A 22,732-nucleotide genomic window follows, 5' to 3' on the forward strand; every position below is an offset into this window, starting at 1 on the left:
TTTAATAGCTGTGGAAGTGGTTAGGGTGACTGCACAGGGCCTGCTTCAGTGTGGTAGGAGAGGCTTGGGTGCCTGTTGTTTGATGAGAATGGCATTTCTGAAGTGACTTTAGTGGCTTGGTTCAGACCTTTAGACGAGAGTTTGGGTATACAGTGATGTGAGTGTTTTTCAGAGTAATTGTTTAAGGAGGGAGAGTTAAGGAACAATGCCAAAAGAAGGGGCTTGGTGAGCAAGTTATGGTTTAGCAGAAGTAGTTGGCTGTACATCAGTTGGAAGGAATTTAGAAAGGAAGGTGAACAGAGTGTTGTTCAGGTACAGGCTAAGGCAATAGGAAGTAAGGTAACTTAAGACTTGTGTAACTTGACAGTCAGTTTAGTAAGATGGGATTTAATGAGTCTGTATATGTGCTTTGTTTTGCCTGAAGACATCGAGTGATAGGGTATATACAGCTTATAGCAGATACTTAAACTAGGTGATACCTGCTGGGTGTCTTCGGAGATGAAGCTAGGACCATTGTCTGTTTGTATCAAAGTAGGGAGGCTAAACTTGGGGATGATATGCTGCAGTGAGACTTAGTTAGGCTTAGAGTTTCATTTTGTTAGACTTAGAGTCAAGTCCCTTTCTCTTGATTTCTTTCTCATTCTCCTTTTTTCCTCTTTCCCTCTCTTCCTCTCTCTCTCTCTCTTTTCTGACTTTCTCTTTCCTTCTCAAATCAGTCTAGTATTGTTTGGAAGGTTTGTAATGGTAAAAGGCAGAAACCCCTGTGAAGGGTGTTTCCAAGCACAGTTCAAAGAGGAGCAATTGGAAGGCAGATCAAACTCATGGAGGAGTGTAAAGAATTGAGGTGATCTAGCACATCCTAGGTGCTTTTAGGCCAGAGAGTATGAGACAGGTTACATAGACTTCCAGTTTTGCAGAGTTCTTAGAGAATTTTAACATGGAATCAGGACAGACTCCGAGGTAGAGAGAAACATGGAAGTGGACAGTAAAGAAAGAGTTTGAGTATAAACCCTTGACTACTTGCCATTTCAGTTCTTATGTTTTGAAGGACAGATGGATCGAACGAGCCAAAATTAGGTTACACAATTTGAGATTGCTTTAAATCAGGCGTGATGTTGAAGATGCACAATTTTAGAAGAGAGCTGTCCCGAGACAGGTCCCCAGATTAGGCATAATGCCAGAGGTTTGTGAGGAGTGCTGTCCCTGGGACAGATCCTCAGATTAGACATAATGCCGGATGTTCGCGAGTTTGGAGGAGGAGAGCTGTCCCTGGGACAGGCCCTGCCTTTTTAATGAGGTAAAAGAGCCAAGGCAATCCCTGGGCACCTCAGGGATTGACTGGACCCTCACCTCAGAGGGGTGGTGTTTGCAGTTGAGAATTGAAGCCGGTGTTGGATGTATTCAGATTTAAATGGCAATTGTCCTTTAATTTTTGGGACTAGCGTAATAGAATAGAGAGGAAAAAGGACAAAGCAGAGAAGTTTGGCCTAGTTTAGAGGGTATAAACCAGACCAATAAAGAACCTGGGAAAGCTTTTTGCTTTGCTTATGTAGCAATGAGACCTTGAAATCCGCTCCGTCTGAGAGAGCAGCTAAGATACGGACATTATTTTTACTAGGGGAGAAGAAAATATTAGGATTTTGAGGAAAAGTAAGTAGAGCTTCTGTATCTGCTTAGGAGAACATAAGGAAGAAAATTATTTGAAAGTAGATTTCAAAGTCTGTGGCTTGAGAAAACTTGCATGGGGCTTTTTAAAAAATTATTATTAAATTTTATTAGTTTTAATGAACATTTACAGAGATTTTGGATTCTCATTCATTCATTGTTGCACTGGTAGGGGGCTTCTTAAGGGAAGTTTCAGTGCTTTTTAGTTAGGAGAGCAGCTTAGGTATGTAATGGGTGTGAAGGTAGGTTCAAAAGGTTGAGCTCAAACACCAACAGCAATAATTCATTTTCATCAGTGAACAAGTGAAGTGTTTAGAGGAATTTGGTAAAGTAAGGGATGGGAACTGTGGAATGAAGTATTGGAGTTTGAGAAAGGTTTTGCAAGTAAAGAAAAATTGGGGATCCAGTGTCTGAGGAAATTAATAAAGCTGAGAAAGGAGAGGATTTGATCAGCAGTTTGAGGAGGTTTGAAGCTTTTAATGGCTATGTGCAGACTGTCTTTTAGACTTCTAGTGGTGGGAGTTAACTGAAAGCTGGTATGTGTGACTGTGAGGAGAGACAGTTGGGCCTTGGAAGGGGATACTCTGTATCCTTTGGAGGCCAAGAAGTTTGAGCAGTGTGAGTGTGGGACTGCACACCAAAAGATTATTTATTTAGGATAAGAAGTTTATTGGAAAGTAGGCAAGTAATGATGGTTTTTTAAACTTCTGCAGTCTTGTGTGGAGACAGGGAATGAGGTTTAGCAGGAAAAGAAGAGGAGTTTTTTAGAGTAACGAAAACAGGTTGGTAGTGAGAGGTTACAGATGAAGTGGAAAAATACTATATGATAGGGTTGACATTGCCTGGTGAGTGATACGAGGCTTGGAGGGAAGACTATTAATCCCTTTTACTGAGACCTGGGTAGGGAAAACAGAACCCGAGAAAGAAGGGAGTACTGAACAGGTAGCTCTCATGCTAATCAGAAAGGAAACTGGTTTGCTTGGTACCTGAAGGTTACCTTGGGAGCTTAGGAGTGGTGAGGGTTGTTGAACCTGGGCATCTTCAATCCTCTGCAGTTAGGCCTAGAAGGTCGATGGGGACTGGATCTGGTGGAGGGACTGACCTTCTACCACTAGGCGCTGAAGGGCAATCAACCTTCCAATGACCCATTGTCCTACAGATTGGGAAAGGCCTTGTTGGAGGTTGAGGGTTTGGGCAACGGTGAGCCCAATGACCCTCTTTGCCGCATCTGAAGCATGCATCAGGAAGTAATTGGCTCTTTGAAGGAGCATTAGTCCTCTAACCCTTCACCATTACTGGCCATAAGGTAACCAGGAGAGTCTGGGCTTGCAGATTCGCATTCTGTCAGGCACAAGTTTTTTCTGCCAGTTTCTTTCCGGCGTTGGAACTTTAAAGACCTACCAGGTCTCTAATAGGGTGTTTGGAGGTGAGTGAGGTGTTTGGAGGTAGTTTCTAGCTTTTTTCTGTGTGCTGTGAGGTAGCAGTGAGAACTTGCTATTCACTTTGGCATTTTTCTCTGCTATGTGAACTTTCCTCAGCGGGATGGGGGACGGGCTGTGTCTGAGTGGGGGGAAAGCAAGAGCTGAGAGATTTGGCGAATTTGCCTGTGTGTTTTTGCTGCTAATGTGGTCAGAGGAGTTAGGTGATGGTTTAAAAGAAGGAAGGTGAAGGAAGAGAGTGGCTGTAGGAAACTTTTTCTGAACAGACTGGGGAGAGAGAAGAGGAAGGCAACCAGACAGGCTGCATCTGAAGGAGAATTGGAAAGGGCTTCCTGTGGTGAGGCTACATTTGCATATGACTGAGTTAGGAAAACAGAGGCTGTAAGGGGTTCTTGGTAGGATTAAAGGTGAGTGAGTTTACAGCAGAAAGACACAGGTTTTTGAACACAGAGAGGAACTTTTAACATTTGTAACTTTTGAAGAGGACATAGGAGGGACTCGGTAGGAGGAGCGCAATAGGAATGCCTAAGTCTGGATTGTTTGGGATAGAAGAGCAACTGGAGAACAAAGAGGTTAACTTGGCTGGTATAACCCTGGTAACAGATGATGTAAGAGGTAGGATAGGAATGGCTGAGTTTGTATTGGTCAGGATGAAGGGGGAGGGCGAGGTTTCAGACAAAGAGATCTACCTTTGGCAAGAATTTGGGCGGTCTTTAGAGGAGATGCTGGTGGGGTTGGGGGGGTGATGAAACTGTGACAGAAACAGAGTTACGGGAGTGAAACAAAAGAAAATTTCTTTAAGTCCACTGGCAGAAAGTGTTTAGATGCCGAACTAGTTTATTTTTAGGCCACTGAGAGTTATTACTTAGGTGCTATTGTGGCCGCTCAGTTACAGGAGAAGGATATTGAGGCAGAGGTCTTCAGCTAGACTCAAGTGTGAGAGGTTTGAGAGAAGGCAGTTCGAGAGACCTTCTCTTGAAAACTTGGATAGACATTGGTTTCCCATGGTTCCCAGATCTGTGGGTGAGGCAACCGGAATTCTAGAGCGTCCTCTGGAAACCAGGAATCTCAGGAACTCTTACAAGTGGAGAGATGCTATAGATAGCTTGAGCGTCTTCAGAGACATCATAATCACAGCCTGGAAGAAATGCCTGGCATTTCTGGTTGGCCTTCCAACACAGATCTTTGTTTTTTGTGGGTATGTGGGATGGAAGGCCAATGGAACAGATCTGGGTTCTCATGGGAGTTCACAATGTTTGGACTGGAAAGCTTAAAAGCTTTGAAACAGAGGAACAAAGGCTTAATATGCCTGGAAATCAGTTGGGTCTAGCTTTAGGAGCCTCCAGGAGAAGGAGAGGGAGAATACAGAGATCAGAAAGACAAAAGGGGCAGAGATCTGGCCAGCAGCTGCCCACACAGAGCACAGGGGAGAGGGAGAGCAGCAGAACTTTTCTTTAACGTTCAGCATCTCAACACTGCACAGACTGGTTCGGAAGAGAGTCTGGGGCGCCAGCACTTGCCTTAAGGCGGGGGCGTAGCACCTTAACTCATCTCCCGGGTTTCGGCACCATATGTTAGGTTAGGTTAGGTTAGGTTAGTGGACTTAAGAAGAAATCAGAGAGAACGAGAGAAAGCTTAATGCAGCTTTATTAAAGGGGGCGGGGGGGGGGGGGGGGGGAAGGGGAGCTCCCGGGTGAGTTCCTCATTCTGGAGAGGCAGAATGGGAAGTCACACTGTGAACTTACTGGGGAGGATTTTTATAAACAGAGTCTTTAGGGAGGGACATTCCATTCTGTTGTACGAGCCACCTGCTAGCTTAGCCAGGCAGGCAAGGCCATTTGCCTTCTTATCTGAAGCAGGCAAGGCCATCAACATTTGAGTTCTGAATTCTTCATTCTTCTCTTTGGCCCTCTTTGCCCAGACTAACAGTAATAATCAACCAAAACAAAATAAGAGATGAAAAACACAGGGATGTCGACGAGTGACCAATGAGTTGGAACTGATTCAGATCAGACCCTCCTGCAGGTTTTCAGAGGCTGTAAGTCGCCAGGAAGGAGATTGCCCATCTTTCTCCTGTAGAGCAGCTGGGGCATTCGAACCTCTTACCTTTGAATCGACAGCACAATTTCTTACCACTAAGCCACCTGTACTTCCCTGAATAGAAGGATAAAAGTGAGTTTTGTTGAGGGTTATGCTCATCAGAAACTTCTGAAAAGAGTCAGTGTCATTTTAAATCTGTGTAGATAAAGTGGCACTTTGCTTGCTGCAGAAGTTCTTGAAACTATCAAATTGTACTGGTTGTGGTGGTGGTTATGTGCCATTGAATCATGGCTATGAACAGCAGCTCTGAAGCCCTTCTGATCCTGAGCCAATTCCTCAGTCTCTGACCCACCTAACCCCAATACCTCAGGTACTGCGACAGTTCATCTAATCCAGGGTCTTCCTCTTCCTGTGCTGTCCCTCCACCCTTCCAAGCATGATGCCCTTCTCCAAGGACTGGTCCCTCCTGGCCACATGGTCAAAGAATGTGAGACGAAGCTTCAAAATCTTTGCAACTTGTTTTCTGTTAATAAATTCCTTCATGTAAATAAAAAAAAAAAAAAAATCTTTGCAACTAAGGAGCAGCTTGATTTCACCCTCTCTAGGACAGACCTCTTTGTTCTCTTGGTGGTCTATGGTGTTCCTCAAGACTCTTCTCCCACACCACAACTCAAAGCATCAATTCTTCTATCATGCTATTTATTGTCCAGCTCTCTGAAGCGTGGCAAGTAACTGTGTACTCTTTATGACATGACATGACACTGTGATTTTTGTGTGTTGTCGAATCAACTGACGCACAGCTGACCCTGTAGCTGCTTTTCAGAGGCTGTAAAATGAGCAGGAGGAGACTGCCCCTCTTTCTACTGCAGAGCTGCCAGTGGATTCAAACCACCGGTCCTTGGGTTGGCAGTGCACCTCCTTATTCACTGGGCCAGTACCCATTATTACTTCTGAGTTCCTTATCTGTCTGCTTCCTGACCCTGTATTGCCACCATGGGTCTGTCACATTACTGTGAAGGGTGACTGAGTGTTGCTGTGATGCTGGATGGAAGTGATGCCACCTGTATTTCACATACTGGCAGGGTCACCCTTCATGGGCAGATTGCAGTAGAGCTGCCAGACTGACATAGACAGATCCGTTTCTAACGTACATGGGCCATTGCAAACTTAGGAATAACTGCATAACATTCTGTGATAGAGGACTGGGAAAATGGGACCCGTGGGTTGGAAGCCATTGACAGTACCATGGATGGATCGACACAGCGCCTGCAGCAGTAGGTGTCTGCCCAGTAGAGGGGTGAGGATGGCACAGGGTTGAACAGGGCTTTGTTCTGTTACGTGCAGTGTCACTGTGATTCAGAGCTGACTGGACGACACCTTAGGGCAACCCTCTGGGGAGAGTTGGCCTCGGGCCAGGTGTACTAAAGATGGGAAGCTCTGGTGGAGGACAACCCTCTGTGGAGAGTTGGCCATGTGCCAGCTCTGGTGGTATCGTCTGAAGGGACTTGTGCTGCTAGCCCACTGGCCACGTCTCCCTGGCACATCTATTAGTATCTTTGAGGAAGGACAATGAGCAGTGTCTTCGTGTTCAGAAACCCAGTTAAGGTTCAGCTATGAGCCAGTTTTGACTCATGGGCAGCGAGAGATCAGATGTCAAGAATACGGAGAGGAAAGGTGCACGACCTCCCCTCAAGTAATTCATAGTCAGTTGGCCAGGATGAGCAACTAAAACAATGCTTGGGATGCAGAATGGTAACTATAATGAAATTATGTAGTGTACTATAAACCCATGGCCATGAAGTCAGATCTTAATTCTTAACAACGTTACAGGACAGAGCAGAACTTCTTTAGAAGGTTTCCAGGGTTGTAAAGCTTTACAGGAGAAGATTGCCATGTCTGTCTTATGTGGAACCCACCTTTTGGCTTGTAGCCCATCATTTAACCCATTTTACCACCAGGCCTTCTTAGACGTACAATGCAAAACCAACCAAACCCATTGTCACTGAGCCAGTTCCAGTTTCCAAGGCTGTTGTGGGAGAACATCTTTCTCCTCACAGCCACTAAGTGGATTTGAATAACTGACCATTAAGTTGGCAGCCCAGTGTGAAGTATTATGCCACAATAGTTATTTCTAGTGACTATCTCAAAAACTCATTTCTGTTTTAAAACTGTAGAAGAAAAATAAAAGCAAACACCCTCACTTCTGTTGCTTTAAAATGACTTGTAGCTGACCCTTCACTGGGCTTCCAAGGCTATAGGTCACATGGGAAGAGATTGTCAATTTTCTCCTGTGGAGCTGATGGCATATTCCATCTCTCAGAGAAACACATGCAGCCTCTGGGTTAGCACAGCTCCCCACACACCACTACAGCTCCCGCTGATGATGCTGTGTGCTACCAAGTCAGAACTTAGAGCTGACCCTCCCACTGATAGATTTTCAGAAGATGTAAAACACATGGGAGGACACTGTCCGTCGCATGTTCCTGAGGAACAGCTGGTGAATTCCAGCTGCCAGCCTTTGTGTTGGCAGCCCAACTCCTTACCCACTAGCCCACCAGGAGTACTTAACTAGGAAATATTCAACTACAGGTGCTCTCAACTCTGACCTGAAGATCGGAGATGTTTATTGCCTTGAGAAGTACTTGGAATCTGAGTCTGTAAAAATGAGTAAGTCTTGCTAGCTAGCAAAAGGAAAATGAAGAGGTCTCAGGAAGAATGGAGACATAGATCTGTAACAAAACATCCTGATTTCCCAGAAATACAAGGTTATCTGATTACAATAATAAGGTATATGTGGAGGGTGGTAGTAAGCTGAGAATTGAGTGATAGTTTACAGTTTGATCATTACAGAAAAAATTATGTTCCTCAAGCTAGACAAAATGGATGCATTTTATATAACATTTCAGTCTAGTTAATACTCCCCATCAGTTCATGGACTAAGTATTAGTATTTATCTAGAACGTTTCAGGATCTTATAGGTAAAGAAATTGAATGTATTAGTATATTTTAGAGTAACTCACATATATTTACATTAAAATACTTGACCAGTTTGCTTTAATTTTCAGAAACTGCTGTGTATAAATCCACCCCTGTTTGAAGTCTATCAAGTCTTGTTAAGTCCAACACAGCATCATGTAACACTTATAGGACTCAAAGGACTTACAGTATTAGAATTACCTAAAAGATGGGGAAGGAATTCTGAATTTGAAGGTGGAAAATCGATAGTGAATTGTAGGTAAGTTGTATTTCCATTTAGTCTTTATCTGTGTAATTTTTACTCTGTCTAGAGAATTGTTTAAGACTAGTGGTTCTTAAAGTAAGTTTACTATGTTACTATTAAAATGCTGTGTACAGTCTTGTCATTTCTAGGTGATAGTGACTCTGTATGTGACAGATAGAAATTGGTTGTGGCCGTTATGGTGGCAGGTCAGCAGGCCTCTTCTAGCGCAGAGACCCTGGTCAGTTCAAACTTTCAGAAGCCAAGTACCTAACCACTTCACCTCCAGGGCTCCTTGTAACTTCTTTTTTTTTTTTATTTTATATTTTTAATATTTTTTTTATTTTATTATTTTTGTGTGCGTGTACCGTCAGATCAGATCTGACTGGTACAGGAGGAGATTGTCCCTCCTTCCCCGGCAGAGCATCTGGTGGATTCGAACCGTGCACCTCTGGGATTGTAGTTACAGCTTCTTGCCACTAGGCCACCAGAGCTCCCCTTCCTTGTAACTTCTTGTGATATCAACATTTATCGTATATGTTTAGTTACACTTTTATTTCTGTCCGAATTTTGAGTCTTTTTTTTTATCAATTAGGTAGAAATAATTTAAACTTGTATTAGTCTAAGTTTGTATTTCTGTTTACCTAATTAATTTAATTTATTTCATTAATTTTATAGCCTTTTCTTACCAGTAATCCTCAAAACATGTAAATTTGAAAGATTTACTGAAAAAAGCATAAAGTAGAAACCCACCTTCAGGTTTAACGCTGCAACTTTTAGGTTGCATTCCATTGTTTCTTTGTTAACTCTGTTTTCACATCTCTAAAATAGAAATAAAACTATTTGATAAGGTTATTAAAAATATATAAGATTCTGTGTCCAAATCCACGAATAATGTACTTACAAAGTACTCTGATTTAGACAGTATTTTTAGAGCTTTTTTTTTGTTAATACTTGATAGGTACTTTGAATGCTGTCTCAGAAAACCTTAAGAGAAAGAAATGTAAAAGAGCACAGTGTTTAAATAGATTTACCTTTAGAAAGCTTCTCATCCAAGTGCTAAAATATATTTTGGGAAATTATTTTTGTTTTAGTACCACTCCAATTGCTGAGAGATTTTTCACCAGTTCTACCTCTCTGATTCTAAAGCATGCAGCCTGGTATCCAAGTGAAATGCTGGATCCTCACCTAGTGCTGTTAACATCAGATAACGTGATAAGGTAAATGTTACTTATTTAACAGCTCTGTGGGTAGGGAGTTCTGTTCCTGTGTGCCAGTCAACAGCTTAAGATGTCACCAAGTACATCACTGGAAGTTGGACATGATTTTATTAAATGCCTACTGGAAATCACCAAACTATCCTGACTTTAACTATGATTACCTCCCAACTAGTTTTCACCACCTCTGTCCTTCCTAGTCTGATCTGTAAAGTGCTATTAGGATATGTTGTTACTGTTTGCGTTATTATTGTTAGGAGCCCTCACATGGACTGCTGCTCACAGCGACCCTATGAACAACAGAACAGAACCTGCCCTATCTTGTTCAATCCTCATGATCTCTGATAGGCTCAAGCTCATTATTACAATTACTATGTTAGCTCACCTTGTTGAGGGTCTTCTACTCTTTTTCTTACCCTTCATCTTTCCTATCATGATGTCTTTTTCCAAGGACAAGCTCTCCTGACAATATACCCACAGTATGTGTGATGAAATGTCACCATTCTTGCCTCTAAGGAGCACCCTGGTTGTACTTCCCTCCAAGACAGACTTATTCTTTTGGCAGTACTGTTCTCTAGCACCATAGTGAAAGGCATCAATTCTTCAGTCATCCTTATTCATTGTCCAGTGGTTAGAGGCATAGGAAGTAATTGAAAAGACCATGACTTGGATCAGGTATACCTTAGTTTTTAAACTAACATTGTTGCTTTTTAGAATTTCAAATAGGTCCTTTTTAAAAAGAAATAAATAAAATGTTTCTTTAAATTTTATCCTAGTTTACTTACAAAGTTCATAACGTTCGTATACATTGTTATTCACACCAGATCTTTTCCTTTTCCTTTACCCACACCTCCCTCCACCCATCAAATTGTGTGACACTATGATAAAGCCACCCGCCTTGGATCCTCATACTCATCCTACAATAATTTCCCCAATGCAACATGTCTTTTAATTTCTTGACTGCTGTTGGGTGTTGATTGTAGATCCAAGTAAAATTAATTTATTGACAACTTCAGTCTTTTCTCCATCTATCATGATGTTGCCTGTTGGTGCAGTGGTGAGGATTTTTGTTTTCTTGATAATGAGATATAATCCATATTGAAGTCTGTACTCTTTGATATTCTGAAGCAAGTATTTCAATTTCTCTTCACTTTCGTCAAGTTTGTGTCACCTGCATAATGCAGGTTCTTGATGAGTCTTTGTTCAATTCTGATGCCACATTCTTCATATAGTTCAGCTTCTCAGATGGCTTCCAACAACAGTCCTTTCACTGGAATAGGGAGGATGGAATCGGCGAGGCAAAGATCTGAATAACTAACTGGTTGCCTGTCAATGGTGGGGAGAGAGCTGCCATCTTGGTTTAATGTATTTGTGGCTGCTGGAGTGATGTGGTATCTTTACAAAGATGGTGTATGTTTTAGTGTTTAGCCGCCTTCTTCCTTCAGTAAGAAGATGTATCTCACAATACCTGGCTTTTTGTTTATTGAGATTTAGGACATCTTTTTATTTTTTATTTGAGTGAAGATTTACAAATCTTACTGGATTTTCATTGACAATCCTTCATTGATCTTTTGTTTTATAACATTTTTACCACTGATCAATTCATTACTGACAATGTCTAGAACCCCCTTAGGAGCCCTGGTAGTACAGTAGTAAGGAGCTGCACTGTCAACCCAAAGCACATGGATCAAATTCACCAGCTTCTCTGAAGCAAAGATGGGCAGTCTCCTGAGGTATAATTTGTTGCCTCTGAAAACCCTCTGAGGGGTCAGCTAGTCAGTTCTCACTCAGCGGCACACAACAACAAATCAACCCCTGTGTCTTTCCTTTGCCTCCACCCAGCTCACCTTCTTGTTTTTACTCCCCACGCCTCCTTTCCTCCCTCCCTCCCTCATTTCTGTTCTTCAAGTTTTATTCATTATTATCCTTTTGTGACTGACTTATGCCCCTTGTGTAACGTGTTCTAGATTCATCCATGTTGTGCAGAATTCTCAGTCATTTGACAGACTGACTCCCTTGTGTGAATGACTAGTTTCCTTAGCCATTTGTCTGTTGGTGGACACTTGGACAGTTTCCAGCTCTTTGCTATGGTAGATAATGCTGCAATAAATATGAGTGTACTTATGTTTATGTCACAGATCTTAATGATTTGGGATATATATCTAGTAGTAGGATTGCTGGATCAAATGATATTTAAGGAAGTGCCAAACTACTTTCCGTAGTGGTTGCACAATTTTACACTCTCACTAGCATTTTATGAGAGTTTCTATTTAACCATACCCTCTCCAGCATTTGTTGACGGTCTTAACTGAATTTTGCCGTTGCTGAGATGAAATGATACCTCATTGTTGTTTTGATTAGCATCTCTCTAATAGTTAATGGAAGCAGGAGTATCATCCACTTCCTATACCACAAGCCTCTGGAGTCTCTATTAACTTTTTTTTTTAATGTCTTTTGTTTATAGGGTCGTGATGAGTTATGCTCGACTCAATGGCAATAAACAACAATAGTTAATAGGGAGCTCTGGTGGCTTAGTGGTATGGACTTGTACAGCCAGTACAAAGGTATATGCTTTGAATCCACCAGCTGCTCCACAGGAGAAAGATGGGCATTCTCCTCCCATGCAGTTGATTGCCTCTGAAAAGTTGCTGGAGGATCAGTTATGGGTCCTTCTTGATGGTACTCAATGACAATAGTTAATTAGGGAGCTCTCATGGCCTAATGGTAAGAAGCTGCACTATAATCCCAAAGGCACATGGTTCAAATCCACCAGATGCTCCACAGGGGAAAAAGATGCATTCTCCTCTATGCAGACTATTGCTTCTGAAAACCCGCTGGAGGGTCTGCTATGAGTCATTCCTACTTGACAGTAAACTACAACAGCAGTTAATGATCTTAATATTTCTTCATGGTTTTGTTGGACATCTGAATGTTTTCTTTGGCACAGTGTCTATTCATGTCCTATGTCTGTTTTGTAATTGGGTTGTTTTGTCTTTTTCTGCTTGAGATGTTGGACTTTCTTGTACATTTTGGAGATGAGGTTTGTCAGATGTCTCATTGCCAACTATTTTTTCCCAAACTGTAGATTCTCTTTTTACTCTTTTGGATAAGCCGTTTTTGTTTTTTGAGACAACATGTTATTGTTGTGCTGTGTGTCTTTGAGTTAGAACTGACCCACAGCTGACCCTTCAGCTGGTTTTCAGAAGCAAGTGATTGCTCAAGATGAGATTTCCCATTCTTCTCCTAGGGAATAGCTGGTAGATTCGAACTGTGTGCCTTTGGGATTGCAGTTCAGCTTTTAACATTAGACCACCAGAGCTCCTACTTTATAATACAAGGATTTAATATTTATGAGGTCCCAATTGTCTAGATTATCCTACATTGGTGCATTTTTAAGTTATATATGATAGTTTTTGTTTTTACCGTAGATTAGTTTGCCTCATTTTGTTCTTTGATAGTCTGTTTTTTTTAAATACTACTTTATTTACAAAATTCAAATACAGTGTTTTTCAGACAAGATCCTTCCAATTTTCCTCCCCTCCCCCTCCCCATAATGATCCTTATAATTTTAGATTTTAGGCTTATGTCCTTAATCTTCTTGAGTTAGTTGTTCTGTATGAGATGAGGGTCTTATTTCAATTTTCTGCAGATATCCACTTTGGCAGTACCATTTGTTAAAGAGGCTAACTTTTCGCACTTAATGGATTTCATTTCTTTGTCAGGGGCAGTTGTCTATTGGTGGATGGTACCACTGGCTGTTGTTACTCATCCTTGCCCTTAACCCTCTCTCAGGATGAGATGTCTTCTCAGTTGGCATCACTTGGCATGTCACCTGACTCTGGTAGCCATTCATAAGGAACCATCATAACTGTGGAGCTTCTCTTTCACGACCCCCTGTGGGTTGAAGAAAACTGAGCATATTGACCATGGTTCATTCTTAAGGTGCTCAATAAATTTATTTCCTTCAAAAATTTCTGGGTGAGAAGCAGATACCATGTAGTATTCAGCTGTTACCCTAGGATACAATTCAAGTTTTCTCAGGAATTATTTTACCTTGGTGCTATTGTAGGTTTCTGTAACACATCCATCTTTAAGCTAGGAAACTCAAGGTCCATTATTAAAGGCTCTTTTTTAACTTCTCTGGCATCACAGAAATTGCTTTATTTGTAGAGTGTCATTTTTTTTTTAATTTTATGCTAGTTTATTTATAAAATTAGAATATATAGTTTTTGAGAGCAGATTCTTTTAATTTCCCTCACCCCCCCATCAAATTGTACAACCATCAAATTATACAATAATTAATTATGATTAATCCCCCCTCACCATGCACATCCTCCTCCCTCTGCTTCTACTCTCTCCTACACCTCTTGGATCCTTATACTCATTCTACAAGAATGGTTATATACAATATTTATCCTTGTGGGACTGAATTAGTTCACTCAGCAAAATGTAGAGTGTCATTTCTATTCTGTTGGTCTCTGTGTATCCTTAGACCATACTGTACCTTTGTGGTAAATTTTGAAATTAGGAATTTTGAATCCTTCAACTTAGTTCTTTTTAAAGATAATTTTGGCTACTTGGGACTACTCAAAATTTCAAATGAAATAAAAGATCATCTTTCTAATTTCTACGATTACATTAGATCTGTGGGCATTTTAGGTAGTTTCGGGTTCTTAGTAAGTCTTGTAAGATTCTCCTGAAGATTATCCAAAAACGACCGGAGCAGCACATCCACAGAGAACTGCCTAAAATGCAGACTGGGTTTAGAAAAGGCGGAGGTATTAGGGATATTACAGCTAATGTTAGATGGATCTTGGCTGAAAGCAGAGAGTACCAGAGGAATGTCTATCTGTGTTTCATTGAGTATGTAAAGGTGTTTGACTGAGGGGATCACAACAAACTGTGGCTGACTCTGAGAAGAAAGGGAATCCCAGAACACTTGATTGTGCTTAAATGAAGCCTGTCCTTGGACCAACAGGCAGTCATCAGAACAGAGCAAGGGAACACTGCATGGTTCAGAATTGGAAAGGGTATTCTCCAGGGATGTGTCCTGTCTTAATCTTTATGCAGAACTCTGAGGAGAAATATGGCATCAGGATTGGAGGAAGACTTATCAACAGCCTGAGTTATGCAGATGACACAATCCTGCTTGCTGAAACTGAGGAGGACCTGAAGCGCTTGGTGCTGAAGGTCAAGGACTATAGCCTTCAATATGAGTTGAAGTTCAGCATCAAGAAAACTACGATTCTTGGGGGTCTGTAGGGAGAAAAGTGCAATAATGAATGACTGGAAACCCTAAGTCTCTGTAAACTTTCATTAAAATTAGTTAAAAAAAAAGAAAGAAAACAGTTATTCTCACCACTGAGCCAGTTGGCAGTATCATGATGGATGGTGAAGAGATTGAGATTGTTAACAGCTCTAGTTTGCTTAGTCAACACTCTTGGTACCAGCAGCCAGGAAATCAAGAGATAAATTGCATTGGGAAAGTCTGCTGTCAGAGACCTCTCCAAAGTACTGAAAAGCAGTGATGTCAGTCTGGAGACTAAGGTGCGCTTGATACAGGCCATAGTCTTTGCAATTACTTGCTATGCATGAGAAAGCTGGACACTGACTAGGGATGATAGAAGGAGAATTGATGCCTTTGAGCTTTGGTGCTGAAGAATAATATTGACTATACCATATAGAATACTAGGAGAACAAACAGGTTCACCCTAGAGAGAGTGAGACCAGGCTGCTCCTTGGAGGCAAGGAATCGGAAGCTTCATCTGACATACTTTGGACACGTTGCAAGGTAGGACCATTCCTTGGAGAGGGACGTCACACTTGGGAGGGTGGAGGGACAGCACAGGAGAGGAAGAGCCTTGATGAGATGGATTGATTCAGTGACTGAGGTAATGGGGGTAGGTATGTCAGAGACAATAACATTGGTGCAAGATAGAGCAGGGTTTAGGGATGTTGTACATAGGATCGTTATGCATCACATGCGACTTGACAGCATATAAAAACAACAACAATCAGTGAACCCAGTATAACATTCAGTTTAATTGTGGTTAGGTCCTGTTGAGTCTTTTCTGATTCATGATAGTCCCAGTCCATAACAGAACAAGACATTGGCCAGTCCTGGAGCATCTTCACAAATAATGGTTTGATTCCTTTGCTTCAGCCACTGTATGATAACATCTTGTTGAGGGTCTTTCTCTTTTTCACTTAATATCTTGTTTACTGAGTTTGACCTCCTCCATGGAGGAAGTATGTGAGAGGATGTCTTGCTCTTCTTGCTTCTAAGTAATGTTCTGACAATACTTCTTCGAGGACAGATATACTTGATCTTTGGTAGTCCACACTGTAGTCAGTATTCCTTACTAATACCGTCATGACTCAGATAAATCCATTCTTCAGTTTTTTTGTAGGCACTGTGTAGCTTTTACAACAATGTGAAGCTTGGATGAAGCATACCTTTGACCTCAAAGTGACATCTTTGCTCTATAGCATTTTTTAAGGGGCCCTTTGTGGACCAGCTTTGCAAGTGCAATACCTTGTTTCATATAGCTTGGCTGCTTCTTCCGTTACTGTTGATTGTGGATCAAAATGAAAATGAAATCCTTGATACCCGTTTTATTCTCATTTATCATGTTGCTTTTTAGTCCATTTAATTAGATCTTACTTCTTTGTCTAATGTTTTGTATTTCCATGTATTGAAGACTTCCTCGGTTAAATTGATTCCTAGATACTTTATTTTTTATAAATGGAATTGCTTTTTTTTTTAAATATTTTTTTTAATTGGGAAAAACATATTGGGGGTACAAGGAGGTGAGGGTTGGGGGCAGAAGGGTGAGGATGGGCCAGGATGCAGTTGCAGAGCTGCACAGTTTGGTCGGTGGGGGGAGCAGGTGAAGGAAATGATGAGGGTCCAGTGGGGACCAGATGCTACAGAGGAATGACAAGCATTTTCCAATAGTAATTAAACCAACTGTCTTATTGATTTGGGAATTGGATGCCGACTCTCTGGCTTCTTCATGCTGAACAGGGGCGTAGATGTAAAGGGGGGAAGGGGCGTGCCCCCCACCCCACCGCAAAGGCGCTCGGCGGGTGCACAGCCCCTCTTGTGCGGGCGACCAGTGGGCGCCCACTTCCCCCACAGCTGCCATCTTGGCTCCAAGAATTCTCTCCAGACCAAGTCCACCTTGTGGCAGTTTGGTTGCTTCACTGTACCAGTCCTGAGGAGGACCAGTGCCCAGCATCCATCCTGGGTGAGGGAATCCATTTGTCTGGCTGTGGAAGCCTCATGGAGCTGCAGCCGCTGTGCTGTGCAGTGCAGGTTCTGCAGGGGGTGGGGTTTGGGAGGCACGAGACTCACCCATTTCTCCTTGGGAATCCTTGAATTCCTGTTGTTGAGCCTTGATCTTCACTGAGGGCCAGTCATCAACTGTTTAAGTGTTCAATTATCAATAAGCCGAAGTCTGTGGAAGGCCTTAATGGCCCTGCTTTAAGTGGTTCGCTGCTCCCGCAGCCCACCATGCTGTCTCTACCTCCGCTGCCATCTTGGATCCCGTACATTATTGATACACATCAAGTTATCCGTAAATAGAATAGTTTTACATCTTCTTTTTGGCTAAAAATTCTAATGCAATGTTTGTGATGTTTTTCACCATTGAATATGATGTTACTATGGATTTTTAAAATATTGCTGAATATCCTCCAGAAATGGCCGAAACAGTACACTGACAGAGAACTGCCAGAAGTTCAGGCTGGATTTAGAAGAGGGGCTGCTCTTTGGAGGCAAGGATTCTGAGGCTTTGCCTGACATACTTTGGACGTGTTGTAAGGAGGGACCAGTCCTTGGAGAGGGACTTCATGCTTGGGAGGGTGGAGAGACAGTGCAGGAGAGGAAGGCCCTCTCTGAGGTGATTGATTCAGTGACTAGGATAATCAGGATGGGTGTGTTGGAGACAAGAGCAATTGGCAAGGACAGAGCAGAGTTTAGGGCTGTTGTACATAGGGTTGCTATGAGTCACAAGCACCTTGACGGCACATAACAACAACAACAATATGGCACCACAGATATCAGTGCAGATGTCATATGGATCCTGGCTGAAAGCAATGAATGTCTGTTTGTGCATTATTGACTATGCAAAGGCATTTGCCTGTGTGGATCATGACATATTCTGAGAAGAATGGAAATCCCAGAACATTTAATTATTCTCATATGAAACCTACACCTAGACTACACAGAGCAAACAACATCGCATGGTTTAAAATTAAGGAAGGGGAGTGTCAGGCTGTATCCTTTGTCCACACCTTTTCAGTCTGTGTTGCAGTTCTGTTTTCTTTGCTAATCAAATCATTTGAAGAGCTGGACTCTGTGAAGAAGAATGTGGTATTAGAGTTGGAAGAAGACTCATCAGCAACCTGATTTATGCAGATCATAAAACTATCTTTGCTGAAAGTGAGGCTTGAAGTACTTGCAGCAGAAAATCAAAAGACTGCAGCCTGAAATAGGGATCATATCTCAACATCAAGAAAACAAAAATCCTTACCACTGGACCAATAGACAACATCATGATAGATGGAGAAAAGATTGAAATCGTCAACAGTTTAATCTGAACTTGGATCTATAATCAACACTCTGGAGCCAGCAGTAATGAGACAGATTGCATTGGGAAAGTCTGCTGTCAGAGACCTCTTCAGATTACTAAGAAACAGTGATGTCAGTTTGAAGATTGAGGTGTGCCTGATTCAGACCATGGTCTTCTAAATTGCTTGCTTCGCATATGAGAACTGGGTATTAATGTGGATGACAGAAGAACTGATGCCTTTGAGCTGTTATGTTGAAGAGCACTGAATATCCTATAGACTGCCAAAAGAACAGACAGATATGTCTTAGATTATATGCAACCAGAGTACTCCTTAGAGTCAAAGCTGGTGAAGGTTCAACTCAAGTCTTTTGGCATGTTACTAGGAAGGGTCTATTCCTTGGAAACGAACGTCATGCTTGGAAAGGATGAGGGTCAGTGAAAGAGGAAAACCCTCAGATGGATTGACATAGTGGCTCGAGTGTATCAGAGATGATGAGAATGGCACAGGGTCGGACTTAAGATTGTTGTTCAAAAGGTCGCTATGAATTGTGTTTGACAACAGTTAGCAACAACGTGAATTTTCCATAAATGCACCTTATCATCGTGAGGAATTTTCTTTCTTTCTCAAGTTTTGGAGTCTTTTTATCATGAAAGGATAATGAATTTTGTCAACTGCTTTCCTAGGTTGATAGAAACCATCATGTGTTATGGTTTGCATTGGTCGTTTTATTTTTCATTCATTCAGTTAATATGGTGCATTATCTTGAATGATGCTTTTGAGTCATTCTTGGAATAAATCTCGTCTGATTATTGTGTATAATTCTCCAAATTTATATTTGGTTCTCAAGCTTTTAAAAAGTAATTAGGTAGTTAATCTCTTTTCCTTTCTTTTGGATCCTGTTGACAACAGTGCAATAAGAAATTTCTATTCAGTTCTCTCTTATGCATCTCCTTTTTGTTCCCTAACCATGTTGTCATTGTCTAGTTCTTGTTTTTTGAGAGCAGAGCCCATGAAATATAATGTAAGACCACAGTGAATGTGTGTTATTTAATCAAATTATCATTTAAAATGTTCATTAAATACCCAATGCAGTGTTTATTGATCATAGAACAACTAAATTTAAAAACAGTGTGGTTGAGTAAAAATAAATGCTTCATTTGTTGAAGTGTCACTCTACCAGTAAGTTGGTGTATGAAGAGTGAATCATAGCTTCTTCTCTGATCAGATTTGGTGTCTAATAGCCTGAAGTAGATAGAATTGAAGAGAGGCTGACAAGCTTGGGGGTGGTAGCGAAATGACTAGATGAGCATGACCCTGAATATGCTAAAAGCTCAGGGTGGAAATGAAAGTGCATTAGTATGGAGTAGGCTGATTTTGGTAAAGATAGAGATTTATTTCCTCAGATCATGAGGAAGCCTTTCTCTGACGTTAAAGAACAAATGAAGTAGGCTGCTTTGTCAGAAATGGCGAGATCTTGGGCATGGAAATGATTGAACAGACTGATAGGAAAATTCTTGAGCAGTAACTCACTTGTTGGAGAGGAGAAGGCCTTTTTGGGGAAGGAAAGGAAATTTTTTTTTTTTTAATACTAAAGTGTAAGAGCTTTGGGGACCATGAAAGAGAATTTTAAATACTGCTTTTCTTCTCTTCTGATTGCTAGAATTTATTCTCTGCGTGAGCCTCAGACACCTGCCAAGGTGATTGTACTTTCAGAAGCAGAAGAAGAAAGTCTAATACTCAATAAAGGGTAAGTCATTAGTATGTACCATAAAGTAGATGTTTGGTTTTTAACTATTTCTTTGGGATTATATGTGACATTTTAACAGATCCATAAGTTTTCCTGAGGTGATTATTAGCATATTTTTGGCAATATGAGAAAAGCAAAATTAAGCAAAGTGAATAGGCAACAAGAAAGTTCTCGAATGTGTATGACTGAAAATTAATTACACAGTGGCAAAATTCCAAAAAAAAATGGTAAATTATATGAATATCTTATGTAGTATCAAATGGGGACATACCTACGTCTGTCTTATTGATGAGTCCTGTAAAAGTCTCTTGCAAATTGTTTTCATAGCTGACCAGTGCCTTTTGACAAACTCATTGTCTGGATGAGAGAGAATAGAGCAAATGCGGTGGCTAAGAACATTTACTCTGGTGTCATCACACCTGGTTTCTCATCTCATCTTTGTTGCCTGCTGGCCATGACATCTGGATTGGTCATTCATTTGCATGAAGCCTTGTATCTATGGCTGTAGTGAGGATAATAATAGTGCTTATTACTTCGGTTGAGGGAGCTCTGGTGGCTTAATGGTAAGACCTTGTGCTGCCAACCCAAAGACAAAAGTCTTCAAACCCACCAACTGCTCCTTGATAAAAAGATGGTAGTATCGTCTCGTCCAGTTTATTGCCTCTGAAAACCCAAAAATATGTAACAACCACATTAAATAGGATTATTGTACAAAATGCAGTAAGGTGGGGGCTAATTTTCTGTAAGATAAAAGGTTAAGATAAAATCAGGTTTGTCACAGAATGAGTACTTATTAGTTACTGTGCACTAACATTGTTACTTATCGTTGAGTCAGAACCGATTCCAGGTTTTCAGAAGCAGTAGACTGTATGGGAGGAAATTGCCCATTTTCTCCTGCATAGCACTTGGTAGATTTGAACCACATGCCTTTGGGTTGGCAGCGGATCTCCTTAACACTAACCCACCCAGTCAAGTTCTGATGACTTTCTTTGATGGCACTTTTTTCATCGTAGTCTCTGGGATTCGTCCTCCTGCTACTGTATCCGTTTCCAAATAACAAAGAAACAAACAAATAACCTTAGAATACAGTAGACTGTTTCCACCCTATGGAATTGAGATTCTCTTTGGAAACTTTTTATCTTACCCATAGTCATTAATTTTCTCTTGAATTGCAATCATTTTGGGTAACCAATTAAAATTTAAATGGAAACTTCCTAATTTTATAGCTTACCTTTTCTTTATTATGAAGGTAATGTATATGTTAGAAAAATGGGAAGGGGAGCTCTGTGGCAAGGAGCTGCAACTACAATCCCAGAGGCTCACGGTTTGAATCCACCAGATGCTCTGCCGGGGAAGGAGGGACAATCTCCTGTACCAGTCAGATCTGATTTGACGGTACATGCACACAAAAATAATAAAATAAAAAAATAAAAAGAAAAATGGGAAAAATATTAAGAAAGTAAAAATCTTTCATAATCTCTTAGAGCTCATTCTTAATACAGCAGCCAGCATGATGCCTAAGAATAAATCAGATCATTCTGCTCCCCTGCTCTTCTCCACACTGCAGTCTTGCTGTGGCTCACAAAGGCCTGTATCATTGGGCACTTGACCCCCTCTTTGACTTCATTCCCACCCACTGTCCTCCTTGGCCTCTTGCCCACAGACACACCAAGTACTTTCTTATCTTGGGCTATTGCATTTTTCTTCTTTCTGCCTGCTTCCTTCTACCCCAGATAACTACACACTGGTTTTGTTATTTCTTTCCGATCTATTCTCAGAATCTTTCCTTGAATGTCCATTCTAAAGTTGTCTATATGTCACTGCCTCCTTGGTTACTCATTCTCTACTTTTACTTCTCTCTCACTAGGCAGTAGGGCCTTTGGTTAACCCATTGATGTATCCTGGCTCTTAGAACATCACCTGGCACAGAGTGGATGCTTGGTAACTGTACAGTGAATGAATTTCACCGTTCAGAAGTAAATAATGGTTCAAATCCACCACAAGCTCCATTGGAAAAGGAAGGGCAGTCTCCTCTTGTGCCAGTCAGAGCCAGTTCGACAGTACACAACAAGGCGGGGGGAGTAACGATTGAGATTTTCTTCTGGTTTCTTTTTTTATTTGTACAGATATGTACTTGTATATTTTTATTATTTGGAATATCTGTATTTAATCTATATAAAGTTGAAGTAGCATTATTTAATTTTATACCCTGCTTTTTTTTCTTTTCATTTAATTTTAATAGCATTCATATGTCAATATTTTCATAAAAGTAGATAATAAAATACAAATTTGGTAATACTTAGTTGTCTAAAATACCAAGTACAGCAAGTATTCAATAGGCAAGTAGGAATGACAGTATAACAAAAGTAGGATTTATGTATTTGTCCCAATCAAGTTGGCCACTTTTCCAACATGCATGGAAACTGAATGCTGGATCTCCAACTGTTATATCATCGGTTTAATACTTTTTAAAAACTTACAGAGGTATTTCACTTTATAGACTTCTTAAGTATGTATATGATATCTGTACATACATTGTTTTCCTTCAGTTCTTACAATCCAACCATTGAATTTGTGCATTTCAAATTACATGAGCCTGTGCTGTTCTCTTCAGAGACCTCAGCAGTGCATTTGGTGAAGATTTTTTTTTTCCCTTTTTTTTTTCTTTTTTAGGCGAAGATTTTAAAATATGAATTATGAGTTATAAATTAACATAGGCATAATCTTGACAGTATGAAAAAATATTCCCAAGTATTTAAAAAAAAAACAAACAAACCAAAAAACATTTAATGTTAGGAAAACCAAAGCTGAAATTCTAATCAGTTCTATC

At 40.8% G+C, this 22,732-nt stretch overlaps 1 protein-coding gene across 1 annotated transcript in view; it reads left to right on the top strand.

Moving 5' to 3' along the window:
• NUP88 (nucleoporin 88kDa) overlaps window positions 1–22,732 on the top strand; it is a gene marked incomplete at its 3' end in the record, with an annotated part of 49,873 nt that overhangs the window by 5,842 nt on the left and 21,299 nt on the right. Inside the window, exons 2-4 of the mRNA XM_006899806.1 lie at window positions 8,210–8,379; window positions 9,456–9,581; window positions 19,816–19,902. Coding sequence (XP_006899868.1) covers window positions 8,210–8,379; window positions 9,456–9,581; window positions 19,816–19,902 — 383 coding nt within the window. The remainder of the gene's footprint in view (window positions 1–8,209; window positions 8,380–9,455; window positions 9,582–19,815; window positions 19,903–22,732) is intronic.

Source organism: Elephantulus edwardii, unplaced genomic scaffold, assembly GCF_000299155.1.
Source record: "Elephantulus edwardii isolate Elephantulus edwardi_28Jun2011 unplaced genomic scaffold, EleEdw1.0 scaffold00267, whole genome shotgun sequence".
Taxonomy (NCBI): domain Eukaryota; kingdom Metazoa; phylum Chordata; class Mammalia; order Macroscelidea; family Macroscelididae; genus Elephantulus; species Elephantulus edwardii.